Source organism: Pavona decussata, unplaced genomic scaffold, assembly GCF_977016875.1.
Source record: "Pavona decussata unplaced genomic scaffold, jaPavDecu1.1 SCAFFOLD_13, whole genome shotgun sequence".
Lineage (NCBI taxonomy): Eukaryota > Metazoa > Cnidaria > Anthozoa > Scleractinia > Agariciidae > Pavona > Pavona decussata.
The window spans coordinates 529293-550703 of record NW_028145436.1 but is presented as its reverse complement, the minus strand read 5'-3'; the positions used below and the strand labels follow the sequence as shown (position 1 = coordinate 550703).

Genomic DNA, 21411 nt, shown 5'->3' with positions numbered 1-21411 from the left:
CTACATTACGAAATTACGATATGACCAGCTCCCAGTTGGCTTGATAGCTTAATTGGTAAAGCACTGCATCGGTATCGCAGAGGTCATGGCTTCGAATCTCGTTCAAGCCTGAATTTTTTTTTCAGGCTTTCTTTTCGCTGCGATGATCATTCACTTATTCAATCCCTTCACCGTCTACGCGAACGCGTTTTGCAAAATACAGATTTTCAAATTTAGAAACTCTGCACTTCCGATGTTTTATTTCTCTTTTAGCTCATCTCGTACAAACAGAAATCTGACTGGTGTAGTACTTGATATCTTTAATTCTACAGGTTTATTAATCATTTCGTCTCATTTCACTTTGCAAAACACAGTAAACCCTCACACGTTTGAACCTTGAATGCGCGGTTCCACCTAGCTGTCGAAGTCTTACTTTTGGAAAATATCTGTCCTGGAAAGGAGTTGTACATTAGTTTCTATAACTGGACTGAAGGATTTAGCAGACAACACGTCTACTGTTTTCTTTTTAGAATAATTTATTCGTAACGTTGATGTTTCGTCCTTGTTTTTTTTGTCCCGTAATGATAGGGAATAGATCTTACGTAGACTAACAGATGATTTATGATGTAGATTAAATTTTTCATTGGTGGATCAAAAACTTATGCGATGGTGCAATGATGGTGCAAAAAGACAAAAAAAATTGGAATGACAATTTTGTGCAAATGGAACGGTAATTTCCGTTCCAACATGTTAGCATTTCAACCAGTTAAACCGAAAATTTTGACTAAATGGAAAAAGCCCAGGATCTCTCATTCCACCCCATAATCCTACGTAGATGAACTTCGTAAGGTATCTAGGTACGTTACAACGTTTTCCGAAGACTTCTTAATTTCTGACAGGAAAATCAAAGAAGACAATCAAACAAATGTAAATTATTATATTTACGTACAATATATTTTACAAATATATATATATATATATATATGCGAGTTAGTCGGAACCTACCTCCTCTCCCAACTCAAAGAAATTCCTTGCAGCATGCAAATTGGGCTTTACAGAGATGACGGCTTAGCAGTCCTCGACCAAACCCCACAAAAAATTGAAAAAATTAAAAAAGAAATCTGCAAAGTGTTCGCCAAAAACAACCTTCGCATCACCATCGAAGCCAACAAAAAAGTGGTAAATTTCCTTGACGTAACGCTTGACCTAACTACTGAAACGTACAAGCCTTATTCAAAGCCAACAACCACTCCGCTCTATGTCCACAGCAAATCCAACCACCCCCCTTGCATAATAAAGAACATACCTGAGGCAATAAACAAGCGGTTATCAGAAATCTCATCAGATGAGGAAGTCTTCAAAAAAGCGGCACCACCCTACCAAGAAGCACTGCGGAAAAGCGGTTATTCATACACCCTCAAATTCAACCCACCACAACAACAATCGCCAGAATCAACTAACACTGAAAAGAAAAAGAGGCAGAGGAACATAATATGGTTCAACCCACCATTTAGTAAAAACGTCCAAACTAATATCGGAAAAGAATTCCTAAATTTAATTAAGAAATGCTTCCCTCCCAACCACAAATTAAGGAAGCTTTTCAACAGAAATAACCTTAAGCTGAGCTACAGTTGTTCACCCAACATAAAACAGATCATCGATGGACACAACAAAACTATTCTAAGACAGAACACGCAACCTGAAGAAAGTACCACCAACAAATCCTGCAACTGCAGAGAGCCAAGCAAATGCCCTTTAAAAGGAGAATGCCTAGTCAAAGACGTAGTGTACCAAGCCACCGTCAGCACTGCAGAAAGCTTAGAAACATACGTCGGCCTTACCGCCACGGAGTTCAAGACGCGATGGCGAAACCACCAAATGTCATTCAAACATGAGAACAAAAGAAATGACACTGAACTAAGCAAACATCTGTGGCTGCTAAAAGATCAAAAGAAAGACTTCTCAATCTCCTGGAAAATCCTAGCCAAGGCTAAATCCTACACTAATCTTACCAAACGATGTAACCTTTGTAACACCGAGAAATTCTATATTTTATATAAACCAGACATGGCAACGCTCAACAAACGCAATGAACTCCTGTCAACTTGCAGACACAAGCGAAAGTTTCTCCTCAAGTTCAGCCGCATCCCTAAGGACAAATCATAGACTTACAAATATAGCTTCCTATTGTTTTCTACTTTTGAATTTTCTATTTTGTAACGGTTCTTGTAACGGTTTTTGTCAATATCCTATTACTGATGTATATAAACCCCAGTGATGCTACAGTGTATATAGAATTTAACTGATGAGTAGACCAACTCCTCGTTGGTCCACGAAACAGTTCTGTATTAAAGTCTATATGAAACGATATTGAGTAGACAAGTATTGTTATCACCGCTCCATTATTGTTGAGCACTATCCTGGATTTATCAGTGTGGAACTCACCTGAAGCTATATATATATATATATATATTTTCAACGCAGTTTGCGTTCGCTCGGTGTCCCGAGAAGTCCTCACAAAACTATTTACAATATATTTGTAAGTTAAATTTGATAAAATGAAATAATAAATAACAAAAAATTTTTATTCCTCTTATTTACATAATTATTTACATTTAAAGAAAACAATTTGCTTAGCTTAAGGGGAAGTGTCACAGGCACTTTGACCTTTTTTGGTGAAAATGGTGAACAGTACCTTCACATAGTTGCAAAATAATTCTAGAACTGGTCGATGAATTCTTGAAAAGTAAATTATTGAAAGACCGGAACAACTTACGATTTGTTCTAGCACTTTTTGGAACCGAAAATACACAAACTTGAAAAAAAGTTCGCCTAACTTTTTTCAAGTTGCAATCCATTCCAAGTAAGTCTATCTATGGCTTGAGACACTTAGCGACAATTTTGGTACACTGACTAGCGTGCAAGATTTTGTTCCGAATAGAAAAACGTTTTTGTGTTTCTGAAATAAGACCAAATCCCTGTGACACACCCCCTTTTCTCTTGTCTCAAAGAAAAACAAAATAAAATTTATACACAACATGAATTAATTGTGTGCTAAATTTGCAGTAGAAAGTCTTCTAATATATTGAAAAAGTGATACCCAGTTTTGTTTCATTTTAGCTAAGTGATTTCACAAATGACTGCTGGCTTACTGAGATGCCTTCATATTAGAATTCAATTATGGAACGAAGCGCACATTATCACTTACTGGAAATTACCAGCTCATGATATTGCTCAGAAATAAAAAAAATTCCAATTGAATTGCGCCAAGAAGCTTACTGAGAAATTTTTGCGGGATGTAAACAGGAAAAAATAAATGATTTTCCTCGTTACTACAACCATAATTGAAGTCGAATATGAAGGCGAACTAACTACTTTACACAAATATAATAAGGTTCTGATTTTCGTTTTTTTAGTTTTTGGTTTTACCTCGATATGACGAACCAACCTTTCTAGTCCTTTCGGACTTTGTTAAATCGAGGTTTCACTGTACTATGTCACAAAATAATGTTCTTTTTTTTTCTTTTTAATTTTCAGTGTTTTTTTTTTACTAAAATAACAGATTTATATGACAATATGAAATCACTCTAGAAAATTAAAATCACTCCATAGAAAAGTCTGCTGGTTTGAAAAACTTTCACGGAAAATAGTACTGACTTACATATTTCCATTTACATTAATTAATTACCAAAACGATTTTACCGGACAATAAATAAATAATTAGAATCAATTTTTTTTTTCAATATTTTAAAGATGAATATTTTTTAACAGTTCAGGTTGAGGTCTAATCTCGTACCCCGATCTCAGTCGTCGGTTCGGGAATGTCGAAATGTGAGATCTGGTAAAGTTCGATATAACGCCATTTCTGGTTGGTTACCAGAATTAAGAATGCCTCATTCTAATCTGCTCTGTGATTGGCTCTTTCCTTCTGTGTTTGGTTTCAGTTCGGCGAAGAAACAAAAACACGGAAAAGTTTTCGCTCCGATTAAGATTGTCATGCGACGTTTTAATACATACATGCCCTTTGTGTGGTGAGAGAACAGTGAGAAATTGCTTTTTCGGAAGACAACAGCGACTTTAGCCGAAAAGAGTTTGCAGTAACGTTCAAACGGCCTTGCCAAATTACACAAGTTTCCAACACGATGGATATAAGCTTGCTTACTTTTGGGGATAAAATGGAAGTAGGTCATATATATTTTTTTGGGTATTTCTTGACAAAAAATGATTTTTTTTTAAATGATTATTTATTTAGTAAACGCAAATTAATTTCCCCAAAATACTGTACCTTGAGTTCCTGAACACGCGCGCCGCATTTGCTAGCATATTTTCAGTTTTTGTCTTCTGCTAAAAGACTATTTTCCCTCTATAAATTGAACTGGACTTTGAGTAAGAGACTTCATAATATAATATTAGTCCTTTCAGACCAGTGTGCTTATTCCTTCAAGATCCATACAACATCTCTCATAGGACTTTGGAGAAATTGATAGAGTGTCCACACAATATTATTATTCATCTGCTGGTGAGATCAATATCCCTCCCACCCCTCAGCTAAGAGAAATGAAAAATGACCGACTTATGACCGCCAAAATAATAGTAATGAAACCCGTACTACAACAGAGAACACCTTGTCTGAACCGATTAGGGCTCTTTATGTAAGTGTAGTTAGTTTAATTTTATCCCCTCTCTCCCACCTACTGAGTTAAAAAAAAATTTGGATCCAAAATATAAAACTAGCCTTCCTCTAAAATAAAAATGGGGACATTGGTTTACATGTCTGCACCACCTAATGTTTTGCAGGTCTATGCTTGTGATAGGCTTTAGAAAAGAAGTAGTTTTAAAAGGAGGACATGCCTCTTTGGAGTTGACATCACTTATAGTTTTTAGAATCTTTTTGCCATTGTTCTTTTCTTCAAGATAGGGGAATTTCTCCATTATTTTATCACTAGTATGGAGTCCTTGAAGTACTAAACACACTTCATTCACTACTTCCATTGTTAATCCTTAGCACATTCTCTGATACAAATAGTTATCACTGGCCTCAGTTTCTCCTTTATTTCTTGTTAACTCTGCCTTAATTTCTTCCACCTGATTTCTAGGGAGAAGCAAGTTCCTAAAGTTCCTATCAGTGATGTGAATATCTTCAAGGGCTAAAACAGCTGGACACAGCTCAACACATAATTACGAGCAATGACAGTCATTTCGGACAACAGATATCACAACAGCTGCATTTCTCACACAAAAGCCAAAACCAAAGTGGTTATAAGCAAAAATTTTCCCCTGCACAGATTTCTGGGGTATTTACACTAATCTGTCATGATGGGTTGCATTTCTTCAATATTTGCACCAATATGATTGTTGTTAAAGTAAAGTTTTGATGTAGCAGGCTTCCCATCTCTTCCACTTTCTTGGAAAAAACTTTCCATGGTTTGCGGAAGACCAAAATGAATAAATTATTATCCTTCCAACACAATGAGAATCAAACCCCATTCCCAAAGATTGTGGCAAATAATATTCATTGTCAGTCTGTAGAGAATGAGACTGAGCCAAAAGTGCATTTTGAGGAATTTGGGGAGTAAGGTAGAACTGGTGATCTCCAAGCTTTCCACCCAAAAAGGCACCCCCAAATCCACACAGTACTAATGATGAGTAAATAATAGGCTGACGGGCTTAATTTTTGACATTGGTGGTGATAAGTTCATCTGCTATGGGCGAAAATATGTAATCAAACTGGTCAACATTACTTTGTGTTAAGATAGGAGGGCCTTTGTAGTACTCCATAAATCTTTCATATTCAAACTTTGTATGATTGTAGTTTGGTTATTTTTCTGTTGCTGTTGTTGTCATGACAACAATCTTCGCTGTAGGGAATACTGAGGAAAGTGTTCCTCCTTTGCTGTATTCTGAAGTTGTGTCCCCTGAACAAAGATACAATTAATTAAGAAAAAACTGTAGTCATTCACTGGGATGTTGTTATTCTTTCCATTAGAATAAGACAATATAATTACCAGAAAATGGATAATGAGAAGGCTGAATAAAAAGGGATTCTCAAGTAACTAAGCCCTTTTTGACGCATGGGGTGGTGGAAGGACGAAGCATAAAAGAAGCTGCGATAATCACCAACAATATGGCTCTGTATTTATTAGCTTTTAACCTTTAAGCCTCACTGTCAACATACAGTTTCTCCTTACTGGTCTCTACATGTCCATTTTTCATAGTAGCATTATAGGTAGGTTGTTGAAATATCAAGAAATTTCACCACTGGTGATCTCATGACCTCTCCTTGATTGTGTATTGATAAATATTAGGAGAAATTTTGATACTGATCACTACTGGGGCTTAAAGGTTCAAGGTTCACTGTTCTGATATTTTTTGTGTACTTGTGTGAAAAGTCCTTGAACATAATTTTGTGTTGCTGGTCTTAATATTAAGAAAAGTTAGGACCTGACATGGGTGCAAATATCAATACAAGAAAATTTTTTTTGCTCAAGGAATTGGCATCAACAAGGAATTTTCATCCAAGACAGACACTGTTTTCAAAGTTTCTTTTCCCCACCACTTCTCTGCAGTGGGTTTGTGTCTCATGACAGTTTGATTAAATGTTGTTTCCTGGCTATGGAAGGCCATGGTTAAGGAATACTTAGGAATTCATGGTTACTGAAGATCAGCTTACTGTGAAAGCTGTTGTTTTGCTGCAGAAATGGGTGACAGTTCATTAGAACACACAGACATGCACAGGAAAACAAATAGTGGAAATATATATTTTTTTTATTTGTTTTCTATTTATCTGCCATTTGCTACTTTTATGAGCCCAAAAGACCTTCACACCTTCCTATTATTATTGTTATTATTATTATTTTTTTTTTGCTGAAATCAAGGATCCCATCAGAGGTGAGTGCCCAAGCACCAAGATAGCTGCTTTGGACATAAAGAACCTTGTATTATTCTTAGTGTATCATCCTCTATGCATGTACAAATAATGCAATGCTCAGTACAACAATGATTATTTAAACAGCTCATTGTGCCTTGCAAATCAAATGCAGATAATGACCTTTGTTCTTCATATCAAGAGTCAAATATTATTGGACTTGTGTATTATGTGGTTCTAATTTTCGAGTCTGTGGACTCCTATGTGTAAAATTATAACCTTTATTAACTTGTCATCAAAGAAGCAGTCGAGGGGGCATGTCCCCTAAACTTAACATAAATTTCAGGTGAAAACTTTTCAAGTGTTATGTGATAAAGGTGAATCAAGAACCACTGAAATGGAAAGCTCATCACTACCAAATAAAACTCTAATGGGAAACTCATAGGGACTTGCTCTGTTTGCTCACATGTTGCAAGTAACCAAACATTCTTCAGATCCCAAATCCAGATGTGGTACCTCCATTTCCCAAAAGAAATTCAAACTTCCATTTTTGAGAAAAAGAAAAACCCTTTAAAACAGCAAGGGTGTACTCGGTATTTTAATGTTGGACATAATTGGGCGCCTACCATTTACACGGACAGGTCTTTCTGGTTTGCTGGTATATAACCAAGACAGTAGCATGGTGTTAAGGCTAGGATGGTTCATGGTTCATTTATTTCACACTATTTACACAACATTAACATAGAAAGAAAAGTATTACAACAAATGATTACAAGATAAAAATAAATACAGTACATATTATAAAATGTGTGTGGTGGTCAAAGTAGCAAAGGCTTTCTAGCTGACCACCACCTACTTTTAAGTAAACAAAGAAATGACACTGAGCTTTATTGAGATATTAGAAAATGTAGGAAATCTTTGTAGAGCCTAGGATGTACAAGAGAGAATTACATTTGTGTAAATTAAGGTATGTTCGAGATATACTGAACCGAGCAAGAAATCTAAACAGGACAAGCTTAAAAAGAAGAACAAAACAATAAATAAATAAAAACAAAAAAAAAAAGCAAAAAAACAACATACAAACAAACAAACAACAACAAACAAAAAGAAAGGAAAAGGACAACACATCATCAGCAGCAACAGCAGCGACAACAAAGATCAAAATATAAGCAGACAATTATTATTATTATTATTATTATTATTATTATTATTATTTTTAACTATTATTATTATTAGATAGTTACATACTATTATATTTGATCATTAAACAGAACATATATTATTTGATTGACACGAGATCAGGTGGGCCTTATAAAGTTTCTTAAACCTGTTAAAAGTTTTTGTTTTTTTCAATGCCATGGGGACAGTTTCCCATATTACAGAAGCAGAGTACTTAAAAGTAAATTTGCCTATGTTAGTTCTAACTTGTGGTCGGTGGAAATTAAGCTTGGCAGAATTTCTGGTGTTATAGGAGTGGACAGTTGTTGTAGGTAGGAGGAGGCCCTGTTTAGCTGGTTCATATAAAATTATATTATTACAGTGACCTTGAGTTGTGTCCTTTGGCTTGTAAAAGAAACTTGCCGCATTTGCACAATCCATTTGGTTTGGAAATTTAAACCATTAACTTATGGAAGAAGGAGAATTTGTATGACCAAATCAGCTGAAAGACTACAAAGAGAAGAAATAATTTTTACGTATCACTGGTAGACCACAATTTCTGAAACTTTGCAATTGAAAATATGACATGAACCATTTGACTTTCCAATGCGAAATTTAAAACCAAGATGCCAATCAGTAACTCTATTGTGCCTCATCTACAACAACGACCACAAAATTTTTCTGATAAAGCTTCGACAACAAAAACTCTCTGCACTGTCCGTTGCTACCTTTACCTTGGGGTGCACAAAAATTATGTGACATTTCCCTGCCTGTAAATTACAGTATCTTCAATACAGTTACTATCTAAGGCGAAAACTGGTACAGCTTACTCCGGTTGACTTAAGTCTTTTTAATTGATCGTCGATAAGCACGTTGATCTTGAGTGGAGAAAGCACAATTACGATGGATTTGTTCTTGGAACAGTTTTCATTACAAAGATGGTCTAGATGGTCACAAAGGGTAGGAACTAATCTTAGTAAAAACGTGATTTACCGCGCTTGTTGATTGCAATCTCTCCTGTTGCCCTTTTCGTTTTGGTTTAAGTTTCAAGTTTTGTTGTTCTCTCGACCGAAGAACGTTCAAAAGAGCACCCTCGAAAGCGAAAACCTCACCAGGAATGATCACAGTTACGAGCAGCACGGTGGACAAAGGATGATGGGCAGGCCCGCATTCCGGGCCTCAAATCGAACTTTACCAGATCTCCCCTCCGCCTGACCGTGGGAGATCTGGGTACGAGATTAGTTGAGGTCCAGTCTCTCACGGTTCATTTGGCTCCTCGCGTCAAACGCGGCCCACTGCAAATTGAAAACAAAAGCAGAAGAAAAAACGTTACAATGGTTTGAAGAAAAATTCAGTGTAAGGTTGCTGCTTATTGTACTCTTGAGTAACCGTGAGTCATTAAAGCCATTAGTGACTTTTGGACTCTAGACGTGTACGACTACAACTACAAGACTTAACTTCAAGCCTTTAGTAATAAGAACAGATATATTCTAGGAAGCTTCATTTTACTGTTTGTGAGCGACGAACTTGACGCAGTTGTTTTGAATAATGATAGCTGAATCCTTTTGTGATTCCAAACTGACGAGAACACCTACGTTTTGAGTGAGAACTTGTTTTCGCCACTACGTCGTTTTCACAAAAACTCGTGGCAAAACAACGACGGCTATCTCGTTTTCCCGCCAAAATGAAACTGGTTCACGCGCGCGCTCTTTTTCCACTTATGTCTAGAAATACACCTAACCCTGAATCGGGGTACTTCATATAAAACAGGCCTTTTTGTCGTTTTCATATGACTTCATGTGGAATTATGTATGTTCTAGTGAGAATTACGGTTAGGGGACACCTTGTGATGTCTATCATACAGTTCATGATTTTTATTAGCGTACATTTCTGGACATATCTCATGGGACGAAGACACTGGTCACAATGTCATAGCGCTTATCAGCACGAGCTTGTAGAATGCTGGGATTGATTACGTCTTGGGACACCTCTGAAGGAGTGTTTAAATACAAAGCCTACTGACTAGGATCCATCATCTCACACATCCGCCCCCTTGCTTTCTTTGCAATGGTTACGATGGTTTAATTAACCTCCTCTGAAAGAAGGAATTTACCGATGGAGCAAGGTGAAAGGGAATTGAGGAAGAGAGTTTCAAACGTCCTGGCAAAACGAAATAGGTATAATGTCTGTCAGTTGAGTGCGTTACGACCAGTGAGTAAAGACACCTCTTACCGTTAATGGGCGAGAAGGCGCATCTTCTTGAACATCGTGAGTCATCTCAGCTATCCTCTGTCGAAATTCAATGTTAAGACTCTGGTTTTCTTCATTCAGTTCATAGTTCTCCTGGTTTATTGATCCAATCATCGGCTTTGATTCTTTCTTACTCTGCTTATGATTGCTGTCATACTCTAACATCTCTCGTTTCTGGGAACCAAGCCACAAAGCTGGAATTGTTGACTCCGTGGGATCCATTTTCAACTCCCCAATCACTTTCGTTTTTGCCTCTAATTCCTTTAAAGCGGCGTTAAATAGCTTCCATAAAACATCTTTGTCCTTTTGTCCCTTCCTTTTCTCAAGTTCCAAACGCGCAGTAACATCATTGTCTTCTCGTAAAAGTTTTGTCTTCTCACTCTTGGTACGCGCAAGCTCAGCTAATATGAGTTTACCTTCATCTTGCGTTAGCTCCACAGCTCCAAACTTCATTTTTTGGACCACCTGGCTCTTCTCATTATTCAGGCACATCTCCAGCCTTGCTTGTGTTTGCTCTAAGGCGGTTGTTCTTTCCTTTGCCAAGGCGTGCGTGCTCTCCAGTTCTCCTTGAAGTTGCTTAATTATGTCTTCGTATTTTGACTCCGTACTTTCGAAAAACGATGTTAGCCACTGCAGCCTTGCTTCTGTTTCCTCCAGTGTTTGTGTCCTTTCCTTCAACGAGATGTACAAGTTTTCAAGTTCTTCTTGAAGTTGCTCAATAAGTTCCTCATATTTGCCCTCAGTATTGGCAAAACCTGACTCCTGAGATTGTAGTTTTCCTTCTGTTTGCTCTAGTGCGTCTTTCTTTTCCTTTAATGAGGCGTAACTGTTTTCAAGATCTTCCTCAAATTGTTTCACGATCTCTTCGTGCTTTGCTTCTGCACTAGCAAGAAGTGATGTTTGTAGTTGCAGCTTTGCTTCTGTGTGCTCTAACGTGTCTGTCCTTTCCTTCAACAAAGTGTGTGTGCTTCCAAGGTCTTCTTGAAGTTGTTTCACGATGTCGTCGTGTTTTGCTTCCCTACTAGCAAGAAGTGACGTTTGTAGTTTCAGCATTGCCTCTGTGTGCTCTAACACGCCTTCCTTTTCCTTCAACAAGGTTTGTGTGCTCTCAAGATCTTCTTGAAGTTGTTTCACGATATCTTCGTGTTTTGCTTCCCTACTAGCAAGAAGTGACGTTTGCAGTTGCATCATTGCTTCTGCGTTCTCGAGCGCTTCTGTCTTTTCCTTTAGCCTCAGTTGCGTGTCTCCAAGCTCCCCTTCAAGTCGATTAATAGTGGCATCAAGATCCTCCATCAACTGAGCACTCTCATAGGTCATCATTTCGGCCATCTGGTTTTCTCGAACACACAATTCGTTGTTCAGCCACGCTGCAGCTCGATCAGTCGCACGTTGGCACTTTTTTTTCTTCCACGAGTCTTGTTTTTGACCAAGGGCTGTTTTAAGTTCTTGCAGTTCTTGAAGAGAATCTTTAAGGATTTCATACAGATGCACCAACTGTATTTCTACCGCCTTGAAGCCTTCCTCTGCAGTTGCTGTCAGCAAAGTTGCCGTACTTTCTTCATCTATTGCCGATGTAAGTTCTTCAGAACCAGGCTTTATTTCCTCTGTAATCAGTTCTTTTGACTCAGCCTGTAGCTCGTTGTCAAAGGACAGCTCTTGGTATCCAGCATTTTCTTCTTCTCGAGTTCCAGCCTCTGCAACCGAACAGAAATCCAGCAACGACGCACAATCATTTAAGCTGCAGTCATCGGGAATGGAGGACAGGTCAGAATTCAAGGTGCTGGAGTTTTCAAATAAATAATCCATTTCTAAGAAAAGTTGTTTGAGTGCTTCTGCAGTCTCTGTCAGGAATGGAAGAGTCTGTTTTGTTTCGTCCAGTTCATGCTCTTTCCGTGAAAGACGCTGTTTCGTTCTCACTAGCTCTTGCTCTAGATCTCCTTTTTCTTTCCTCAACTTTCTTATCCCATTCTTTCTCTTCTTGTTCTTTTCCTTTCTTTTAGAGTACACTTCTTTCCTCACCTCTTCCGAATAAATGATCATTTTACTTGTAGTCTCTCTCTTGGCCGCCAGTTCACTGAATGTAAGACGTTTTAGTTCCAGTTTCACTATTTCCAGCTCAGTCTGCAAACTTTGTTTTTCGATCTCAAATGTTTTAGCTTCCTTCTTTAAGGAAGCAATCTGATTCTGCAGTTTCTCATTCTCTTTCTTGGTCACTTCAACAGTTTCCGACACAACATTGTCCTGTTCCTCTCGTGCAGCATATACCAAGGATACTTGAAAGTCTTCCGTAGCTCTACAAAGTGCGTTTGCTCCATGTACAATTTCAGAACGTTCTTCTTTCATATGACAGTGTTCTTTGTCCTGATGGTCTTCTTGTTCAGACGAAACATCATCCTTCATCTCAATTGCTGCAGGCTGTTTTACATAATGGACGGTGAATGTCCTTGTGTTTTGGACTGCAGAAAAAGCTTTCAAAATATTCCACAGTTCTTTTTGTAGAAGCTTCTCGGACATGTTCACCACTGCTGAAACGGACCCCTTAAGCTTCAAACCATCTTGCAAAAGCAGTTTATCATCAAATTGTCTTGTGAACAGACAACCATTTATAGAGAAACAGTACAGTTTTCAGGTCTGCAACAAAGTAAGGTAAGGGAATCCACAGCGTTCCAAGATTCTAGATTATCATCTTCTTCCTCCTTTCTGACAACAGATAGAGCGTCATTTGGGATATTGGACATGTTCTGATCAGACAAAGATAAATCTTCAAAGCATACATCAGACACCACGGTAGTTGGGTCTTGGATACTTGAATCGGCATCATTTTTCTTCATGTTGTTGTCAATGACCTCTTTCTGCACCTGACTTTCCTCCCAACCTGACTCGTCCTGGACTTTAGGGCTCTCATTATCTTCTGTCTGCAGGTCATCTTCCACCTCAGCTGCGTCCATGTCCTTGTGACAAAGCTCACCTATATCATCCTTGCACCTGCTTAACTCATCATCGCCAGCAACAGAAGCATCATTTTCCACACTCATTTCCACCTTGAGTGAAGCAGCACCATCTCCACCAAAGGACAGTTGCTTTGTCTGGATACTAGTACTGTTATCGTTAGAATGAACCAAAGGTTGGTCACTGGAGAGTGGCTCTTTGAGGTACACATCCTCTGTTATCTCATCTTCAGTGTCTTTCGGCGTCCTGAGAGTTTCCGTTGCTGCTGATTTCTTAGCCTTTATTTTCTTAAGTTTGCGTTCAATTCTTCTTTTCTCCTTTGCAATCTTCTTTCTCTCCTCGCTTTCCAACTTTTCTCTTTCTACGGTCTTCTTCTCCAAGCACTTCATGTCCTCCCTGAGACTGTGAGTTCTCTTCTTTATCTCTTCGCACTCCTGCGTGATGGTAGTTTCTTTTTCTTGACTGGCATTTAATTCTTCCTTTACTTTCTCAATTCTTTCCACGGCTTTTCTATTTTCAACTTCAAATTGTGCTTGAAGCATTCTTGTTGCGTCGTCGAGCCCAGCCACTTTGCATTTCTGGCTTTCCATTGATAAGGAATTACATTGATCAAACTCTTCATCGCTGACTATGTCCTCGTCATTGTTGGGTTGTTCAGTTTCTTCGGCCGAACTTGCCATGATGACATCTTGCTTCACAATGTTGTTGTTTGCACTGACGTTATTGTCTTCACCTTTTGTGGACTGTTCGTCCTCCCTAAACGATAAAACGAGATGATAACCAAACTAAAATGACAATCTGAGTACCACATTACTAGCATATCAGAAGATTGTTCTCCGCAGAGAAACGACCACAAAACTTGAATGAGCTAACACTCACAACATCTGAGTTATACCGATTATAAGCTTCAAACACTTATTTTTAAAATGCGACTTTCAACTTTATTAATCTTTGTAGTTAAATACAGTTTACAATAACATTGGACCTGCAAATAGCATTTTTTAATCTAGGCGGGTAGTGCAACTATAGCAATACACAGTTCTGAAAACGTTGCCTTACCAGAACGGACTTATGGCAATCGCTTGTCGTTTCTGAGGTAGAGAGATGGCTTAACAACTATCTTATTCAGTTTCCGTATAGTGTATACAAGTATGTTCCGAACCAGAAGAGGTTTGGCCTCAATTTATCCGCTAGTTATGTCACCCCAGACCAGTGCATCACTGAACACGGCTATTACAAAAATATGAATTCCCTACAGTAGAAATACAAGGACTTGTCTGAACAGTGCGCCACACAAGGCGCGCGACGAACGCCCAAAGGGTCGCGCAAAGCGCATCGCGCACGCTTATTTAGTGAAACTAAATGCGTTTGATAATTTGTTTTACTTACTTGTTTGTCTCATTCAACAAGGATTGCTCGTTTGACAGCTGCTGCTCGGAACTTGAGGTTGAGTGGCACAGGAAGTCATCATCGACATCGCTGATGCTCGTGGTGCCCTCCGCTGACACAATAAAATTTGCACTCTCGCAGGCAAAGCCCAAATCTGGCGTGACGTCATCTTTCCTCTCTGGAGGTGAGATATGACTGTCCAAGTCATTGTCACGTGGTGCTTTCTTGGTTATCTCTTTGATCTGTTTGTTAAAAGAGCATAAAATTTAGTTTCACCCTAAATTAACCTAGGCGATTAATGTCTTAGGGGCGACTATACACGAGAATAATTAAACTCAATTAAATATTTCGGTGAAACGATTCGCGTCTATTTCACATAAGAAATTTTTTTAGTAAATTTAATCCCTTTATTGGAAAACATACACCTAAACTGTCTTTCGATCAGCAGAATTTCTCCTCAAATTTATGTTATAACTTTTAAAAACCGAGATCGCCTGACATTTGCTGTCACTGAGACATGATGCGTTCTTGACCAAACAGGCATCGTGTGTTCCATATCAGTAAAAACGTTGCAAGTAAAGCCTGGTGCGCCCTCTTATATCCAGGCTTTTTCAGGTTCCTCGGCCAAGGTCTGTTCCAACGAGATTATGGCGTTTAAGAAACTTTTAGACGCAGAGGACCACACGACAGGCAAATAAATTGTTCTGAATACTTTTGGTTTCCAGATCTCTTGGTAGTGGAGATGGAGTTGCTAACATCAGTGATCGTAGGTTAATTATTTACCTTAGTATTTTCCAAAAGGGCGAGCTGTCTTGATGTTCGAGGTCTTACGTCTGTAGAGGCTCTGTAACTGCTGCGTTCTTTGTAGACATGGATGGCTGTTAAAATGATCAACATTTAAATAATCTTTAGATATTTAACTTGCCTTAATACATTCTTTTACTTGTCCTTCCGAAAAGACCTGTACTTCTCCCCATTTACTTAACAGACCCTGGCACTCTTGTAGTAGACCCCTACACGCCCCTCTTTTCTAACACATCCTTCTTTTCTAAAATGCCAGACCTTTGACGCGCCCCACTTTTTGTACGCACCCCTTCTGCAACACACCCCTCTATTCTAACAACCCTTTGTCGAGCACACCCATTTTTTCTAACACACCCCTCTTTAGTAACACACCCCTTCAATAACACGTCCCTCTTTTCTAACACAACCAATTTTTCTAACACACACCTTCTCTAACAAGCCCCTCTTTTCTAACACACCCCTTCTCTAACACGCCCCTCTTTTCTAACACACCCCTTCTCTAACACGTCCCTCTTTTCTAACACATCCCTTCTCTAACACGCCCCTCTTTTCTAACACACCCCTTCTCTAACACGCCCCCTTTTATAACACACCTTTTCTCTAAGACGCCCCTATTTTCTAACACACCCATTCTCTAAGACGCCCCTCTTTTCTAACACACCCCTTCTCTAACACGCCCCTCTTTTCTAACACACCCCTTCTCTAACACGTCCCTGTTTTCTAACACACCCCTTCTCTAACACGTCCCTGTTTTCTAACACACCTCTTCTCTAACACGTCCTCCTTTTCTAACACACTCCTTCTCTAACACGTCCCTCTTTTCTAACACACTCTTTCTCTAACACGTCCCGCTTTTCTAACACACCCCTCTTTTCTAACACACCCCTTCTCTAACACGCCCCCTTTTATAACACACCTCTTCACTAACACGCCCCTATTTTCTAACACACCCCTTCTCTAAGACGCCCCTCTTTTCTAACACACTCCTTCTCTAAGACGTCCCTCTTTTTTAACACACCCCTTCTCTAACACGTCCCTGTTTCTAACAGACCACTTCTCTAGCACGTCCCTGTTTTCTAACACACCCCTCTTTTCTAACACACCCCTTCTTTAACACGTTCCTCTTTTCTAACACACCCCTTCTCTAACACGCCCCTCTTTTTTAACACACCCCTTCTCTAACACGTCCCTGTTTCTAACACACCCCTTCTCTAACAGGTCCCTGTTTTCTAACACACCCTTTCTCTAACACGTCCCTCTTTTCTAACACACCCCTTCTCTAACACGCCCCTCTTTTCTAACACACCCTTACTCTAACACGTCCCTGTTTCTAACACACTTCTTTTCTAAAACGTCCCTGTTTTCTAACACACCACTTCTCTAACAGGTCCCTGTTTTCTAACACACCCTTTCTCTAACGCGCCCCTCTTTTCTAACACACCCTTTTGCTAACACGCCCGTCTTTCCTAACACACCCCCTTTTATAACACACCTCTTCTCTAACACGCCCCTATTTTCTAACACACCCCTTCTCTAACACGCCCCTCTTTTTTAACACACCCCTTTCTCTAACACGTCCCTCTTTTCTAACACACCCTTACTCTAACACGTCCCTGTTTCTAACACACTTCTTTTCTAAAACGTCCCTGTTTTCTAACACACCCCTTCTCTAACAGGTCCCTGTTTTCTAACACACCCTTTCTCTAACGCGCCCCTCTTTTCTAACACACCCTTTTGCTAACACGCCCGTCTTTCCTAACACACCCCCTTTTATAACACACCTCTTCTCTAACACGCCCCTATTTTCTAACACACCCCTTCTCTAACACGCCCCTCTTTTTTAACACACCCCTTTCTCTAACACGTCCCTGTTTTCTAACACACCCCTTCTCTAACACGCCCCTCTTTTCTAACACACCCTTTCTCTAACACGCCCCTCTTTTCTGACACACCCCTTCTCTAACACGTCCCTCTTTTCTAACACACCCTTACTCTAACACGTCCCTGTTTCTAACACACTTCTTTTCTAAAACGTCCCTGTTTTCTAACACACCACTTCTCTAACACGTCCCTGTTTTCTAACACACCCCTTCTCTAACACGTTCCTCTTTTCTAACACACCCCTTCCCTTACACGCCCCTCTTTTCTAACACACCCCTTCTCTAACACGCTCCTCTTTTCTAACACACCCCTTCTCTAACACGCCCCTCTTTTCTAACACAGCTCTTCTCTATCACGCCCCTCTTGTCTAACACACCCCTACTCTAACACGCCTCTCTTTTCCAACTTACCCCTTCTGTAACACGCCCCTCTTTTCTGACAGAGCCTACGCGTTTTCTTTCTTAAAGAATTTTAAATCTGACCTATCAATTAACGTTCCTCTTGCTTACTTGTTTACACGCCCTTTTTTCTAACAGAACCCAACTGTAAGCAACCCTATTTTCTAATAATTGTCTTCCAGGTGTTTCCCTTTACACACCCCATTACCCCTCCCTCTTATATTCCTGATTATAATAAGCCCTTTCCCTAGCTTCAACCCTCCCATTCTCCATTTCCAATTCTATTGCAAAATATGTGTCAAGTAAACTAAAGCTGTTTTCTCTATCTGAATCAAACGCTAAACGTCTCTCAATCGAACCACTGTTTATCTAATACCAGAAGAAAAAAAATTCAGAATACCTGAGTCTTGTCCTGAAGATGTTTGGTCTTTTACAGGCTTTGTATTCTTGCCAAGTTCTTTTTTCTCCTTGCTTGTCTTTTTGCACTCTGTCTTGATCGGAATTCTTGATGGTGGCCTGTTTCCAAGCTTGTCCACAGAGTTCCTCGACAGATGCTTCTCTGTCGCCGTAGCGGCTCCTGACGATAATTTTTCGTCGCTGTTGCTGCTCAGCCGGAATGTTCTGATTGGTATTTTGGATTTTGTCTGCCCTGGAGGCAGGCCATTTCTGTTGGCGCCTCCAATCTCTCTGCTCGCAAGCTGCAAAGCCATCGGGTTTCGTCCGCGGATTTCACAAGCGAAACGACGACTTCGAACAAAAAACTGTAGATGTTATTGTTTTCGTGCTTGCCTTACTCTGATTTGTTGTTTTTAACACTTTTTCTTTGAAACTGACTTCGTAGATCTCGAAAATTTTCCCGCTCTGAAAATAGGTACTGACCGCACCGAAATCTCAAGCGAAATGATTGTTTTCTGTGCACAACCATGGAAACCTTGCTCCATAATTTCGTCACAAACAGCGATCTCAAGACGTTTCTTGTTCGAACGCTCGCGCAAAATAAAACGTGCGTTTATTTTGCCTAAAGGAAATTTTATTTTGAAATTAATTTTTAACTCTATAAAGTAAACGACTTTGCCAAAAAGTAGAGTGCTAAGGCCAAAAAAAAATCGATTTCAGGTTATAAAATGAATCCACATGATACATTTTGATTTGCGAACGTGAAGAACAAAAGTAAACTTCGTACAAATTAAGAATTTGAGAGATGAATACTTTTTTTGTCCTTGAAAAGAAAGCCCTTCAGTCAATAATGTTTAATTATACTGTTGAGTAGCCAAAACGAACATTTGAAAAAAATTTGTTTGAAAAAAGTTTAGTTTCTATCTATTGTGTGAAGCTAGCTGCCTGGCAATGAGATTCCGCATAGCATTGCATGAAGATGGTGCCTCTTCCTTGATTTGATTGTCTCGTTTTCTCTGGTTGTTATGATCCGTCAAATCTTGAAAGGAAACAGAACTCACGAACTTCGTTGCCTCCAAACGTAAGTTCACTTACCCTGCTATCAGAGTCATTTTCTGTGTCGTTTCCGTTTTCTTTTGAAATTTTTGTCAGTTCTTTTCAACCAAGGAACCAAAGACGTCAGCATAGCCCCGAAAGTCGTCTAGCGACAAATTTGACGTGAGATATCCTTTTGTTGGCTCAGCATAAACTCCCCACACTTGCTCAGCTTTTGTTTATAAAGTGAAAGCCAAATGTGATCCTTCATTTCTAGGAAAATTAAAGCCGACAAACGAGAAATTTGTTCAAGTCGTACTCAAGCATTTTTGGAGTCAGTTTCAAGCCAACTCAATGTACTCAAAAACACCAATCAAGAACAACCAGAAACCAATCAGAAGCAAGCTATTTTGACAGTTTGACAGCCAATTTTGACAGCCGGCTTTTGACTTTTACAAATTGTCGAGAACATAAAATTTTTGCGGGTTTTTATTTTTGCGATTTTTTTGTTTCCTCGAAAAAGGAGATCATACAAAAATTAAAACTCAATCCCAACCACAGTTTCCACAAAAAAGTTAATTCCGAAACTCTTTTGATATAATACTGCGAACGTTACTGTCTTTCTTTTAACATGAAAAGAGGCTCCGCTTTCAGGCAAGCTTAGTTATGCGAGCAAAACACAGAAAAAAATATATTGGTAACACAGACACGAAAAGAGTTGATAGAAAAAAAAAAAAAAAAAAGAAAACCAATGATAAATTTTTAAAAAAAATCCAATTTTATAAAAAAATGGATCTGTAACCAGGTGGATTCATGATAGTTAAAACGATTATCTGGTTAAAAATGTGTAAAAGTACATAAAATTAAATGTCCTAAAAACCCAACGTTTCAGCCTAAACTTTAGCCTTCGTCAGGGGAAAGTGATAAGAATTTACAAATAGCGCGAACATATAAAAGAGAAAATGCAAGTTTTTTTGAACTAATATGGTAAGTACATGTTATCGTCCCGATTGATTTGATTATTGCAGAAATCCCAAGAGATGGAAATCCAATTTTTTTTTGCTGAGTTGAAAGGTGTCCTCTGCATCACCCACCTCACGTGCATTACAAATAAAATCAGTCTTTCTTAATGACAAAAATATGTCCGTAGACCCCCCAAACATTAAAAATTCGCAAATTTACTCGCAATTCTCTCGCAAAATTATCTCCCTATTTTCTTCACGGTCGAGCCTGGGGGCGCATTGCATGATAGGAAAAGTTTATTTCGATGCCGTGACGATATCGTAACACGCAACCGGAAGTCGGGGAAATTTCCCTCCAGATGACGTCATAATTGGTCGCTCCTGAATTATCGATGGTGAACAGAAACCTTTATAGAGAAATGAAGCACACACATCACATTAACAATAACAGGTTGCGAACGATGATAATGCTGGTTTTGTTTCTTGTAGCGTTGCAAGTAAGCGCTATGCTAGCCTGTCCGAATCACCAACATGACTTCCGTGAAGAGGGTTTCAGTGTTGTCACGATCTCGGTGCACAGCTCCGTCAAATGGGTCACCAAGGACAAAAGCAGTTTTCTAGGGATCACTGTTTCTTCAAGCAAAGATAAAGGAGCAGTAGAGATCAACAAACGAATGTTGATAAAAAGTGCTGTGACAGTGTGTTCCAGGTGTCGAATGGCTACAGGAATGGTGTTTATGACACTCGAGCAACTGAAGCAAGTCGTTGCCTTGCAGCCTGCTCTACAACCGCTTCTATCAAAGGCTATTGTGGCACAGTAAAAGCAGTATTGGTTTATGTTTCGAGAGACAAGGACTGACTGAAAACGCTGGCACAGGACAAGATACGAAAGAGATGTTATAAACTAGAGGGGATATTGGGTCAGTTGAAACAAAATGGAGCTGGAGGACTTGACCTTTACGGTTTGCTCTGATTAAATACTGATTTCTGGCTCAGAAAATTGAGAGCTGGGAGGTTGAAGAAAGCTACGCGAATGAAAAGAGTGTTTTGGTCCCCCTCAGCGAACTGTGCTTGCCGAGCGCGAGGAATATTCAGTTCCACGCAATTCAGCAAGTAGACATCATGAGAGAGAGGCTGGGCATAAGAGAGATACGCATAGGACGAAGTACTGTGCTCCACAGCCAGTGACAACACTGGGGTTCGCTGTGAAATTTTGACAGAAAGTCTGACCAATTTTTGTGCAGATATTTCGAGATAATGAATAAAAGAGGGTGCTCTAAAAAAACAGCTGTCATTTGTTAAGCACTTACTACTAACACGTTTAGTTTGAAAACAATTTTTGTCA

At 39.2% G+C, this 21411-nt stretch overlaps 2 protein-coding genes across 2 annotated transcripts in view; both read right to left on the bottom strand.

The window, feature by feature from the left end:
* LOC146487749 (uncharacterized) overlaps positions 1-18864 on the bottom strand; it is a 101962-nt gene extending 83098 nt beyond the window's left edge. Inside the window, exons 1-3 of the mRNA XM_085126025.1 lie at positions 18074-18864; positions 15374-15468; positions 14591-14832 (exon numbers count right to left, since the gene is read on the bottom strand). Coding sequence (XP_084982151.1) covers positions 14591-14832; positions 15374-15468; positions 18074-18383 — 647 coding nt within the window. The 5' untranslated portion in view covers positions 18384-18864. The remainder of the gene's footprint in view (positions 1-14590; positions 14833-15373; positions 15469-18073) is intronic.
* LOC146487750 (uncharacterized) lies at positions 9241-12898 on the bottom strand. The gene is made up of 2 exons (XM_085125943.1): positions 10235-12898; positions 9241-9297 (listed from the first exon to the last, which is right to left on the bottom strand). Exons 1-2 carry the CDS (start codon positions 12764-12766, stop codon positions 9241-9243), a joined length of 2589 nt encoding a protein of 862 aa, XP_084982069.1. The 5' UTR covers positions 12767-12898.
* Positions 18865-21411: the final 2547 nt, after the last annotated feature.

Excerpts from the sequence above, each read along its gene's own strand:
- LOC146487750 (XM_085125943.1), bottom strand. The coding sequence starts at position 12,766 with ATGTCCGAGAAGCTTCTACAAAAAGAACTGTGGAATATTTTGAAAGCT. Across the intron at positions 9,298-10,234 it reads CGCCTTCTCGCCCATTAACG|TGGGCCGCGTTTGACGCGAG; the intron begins GTAAGAGGTGTC and ends TTCAATTTGCAG.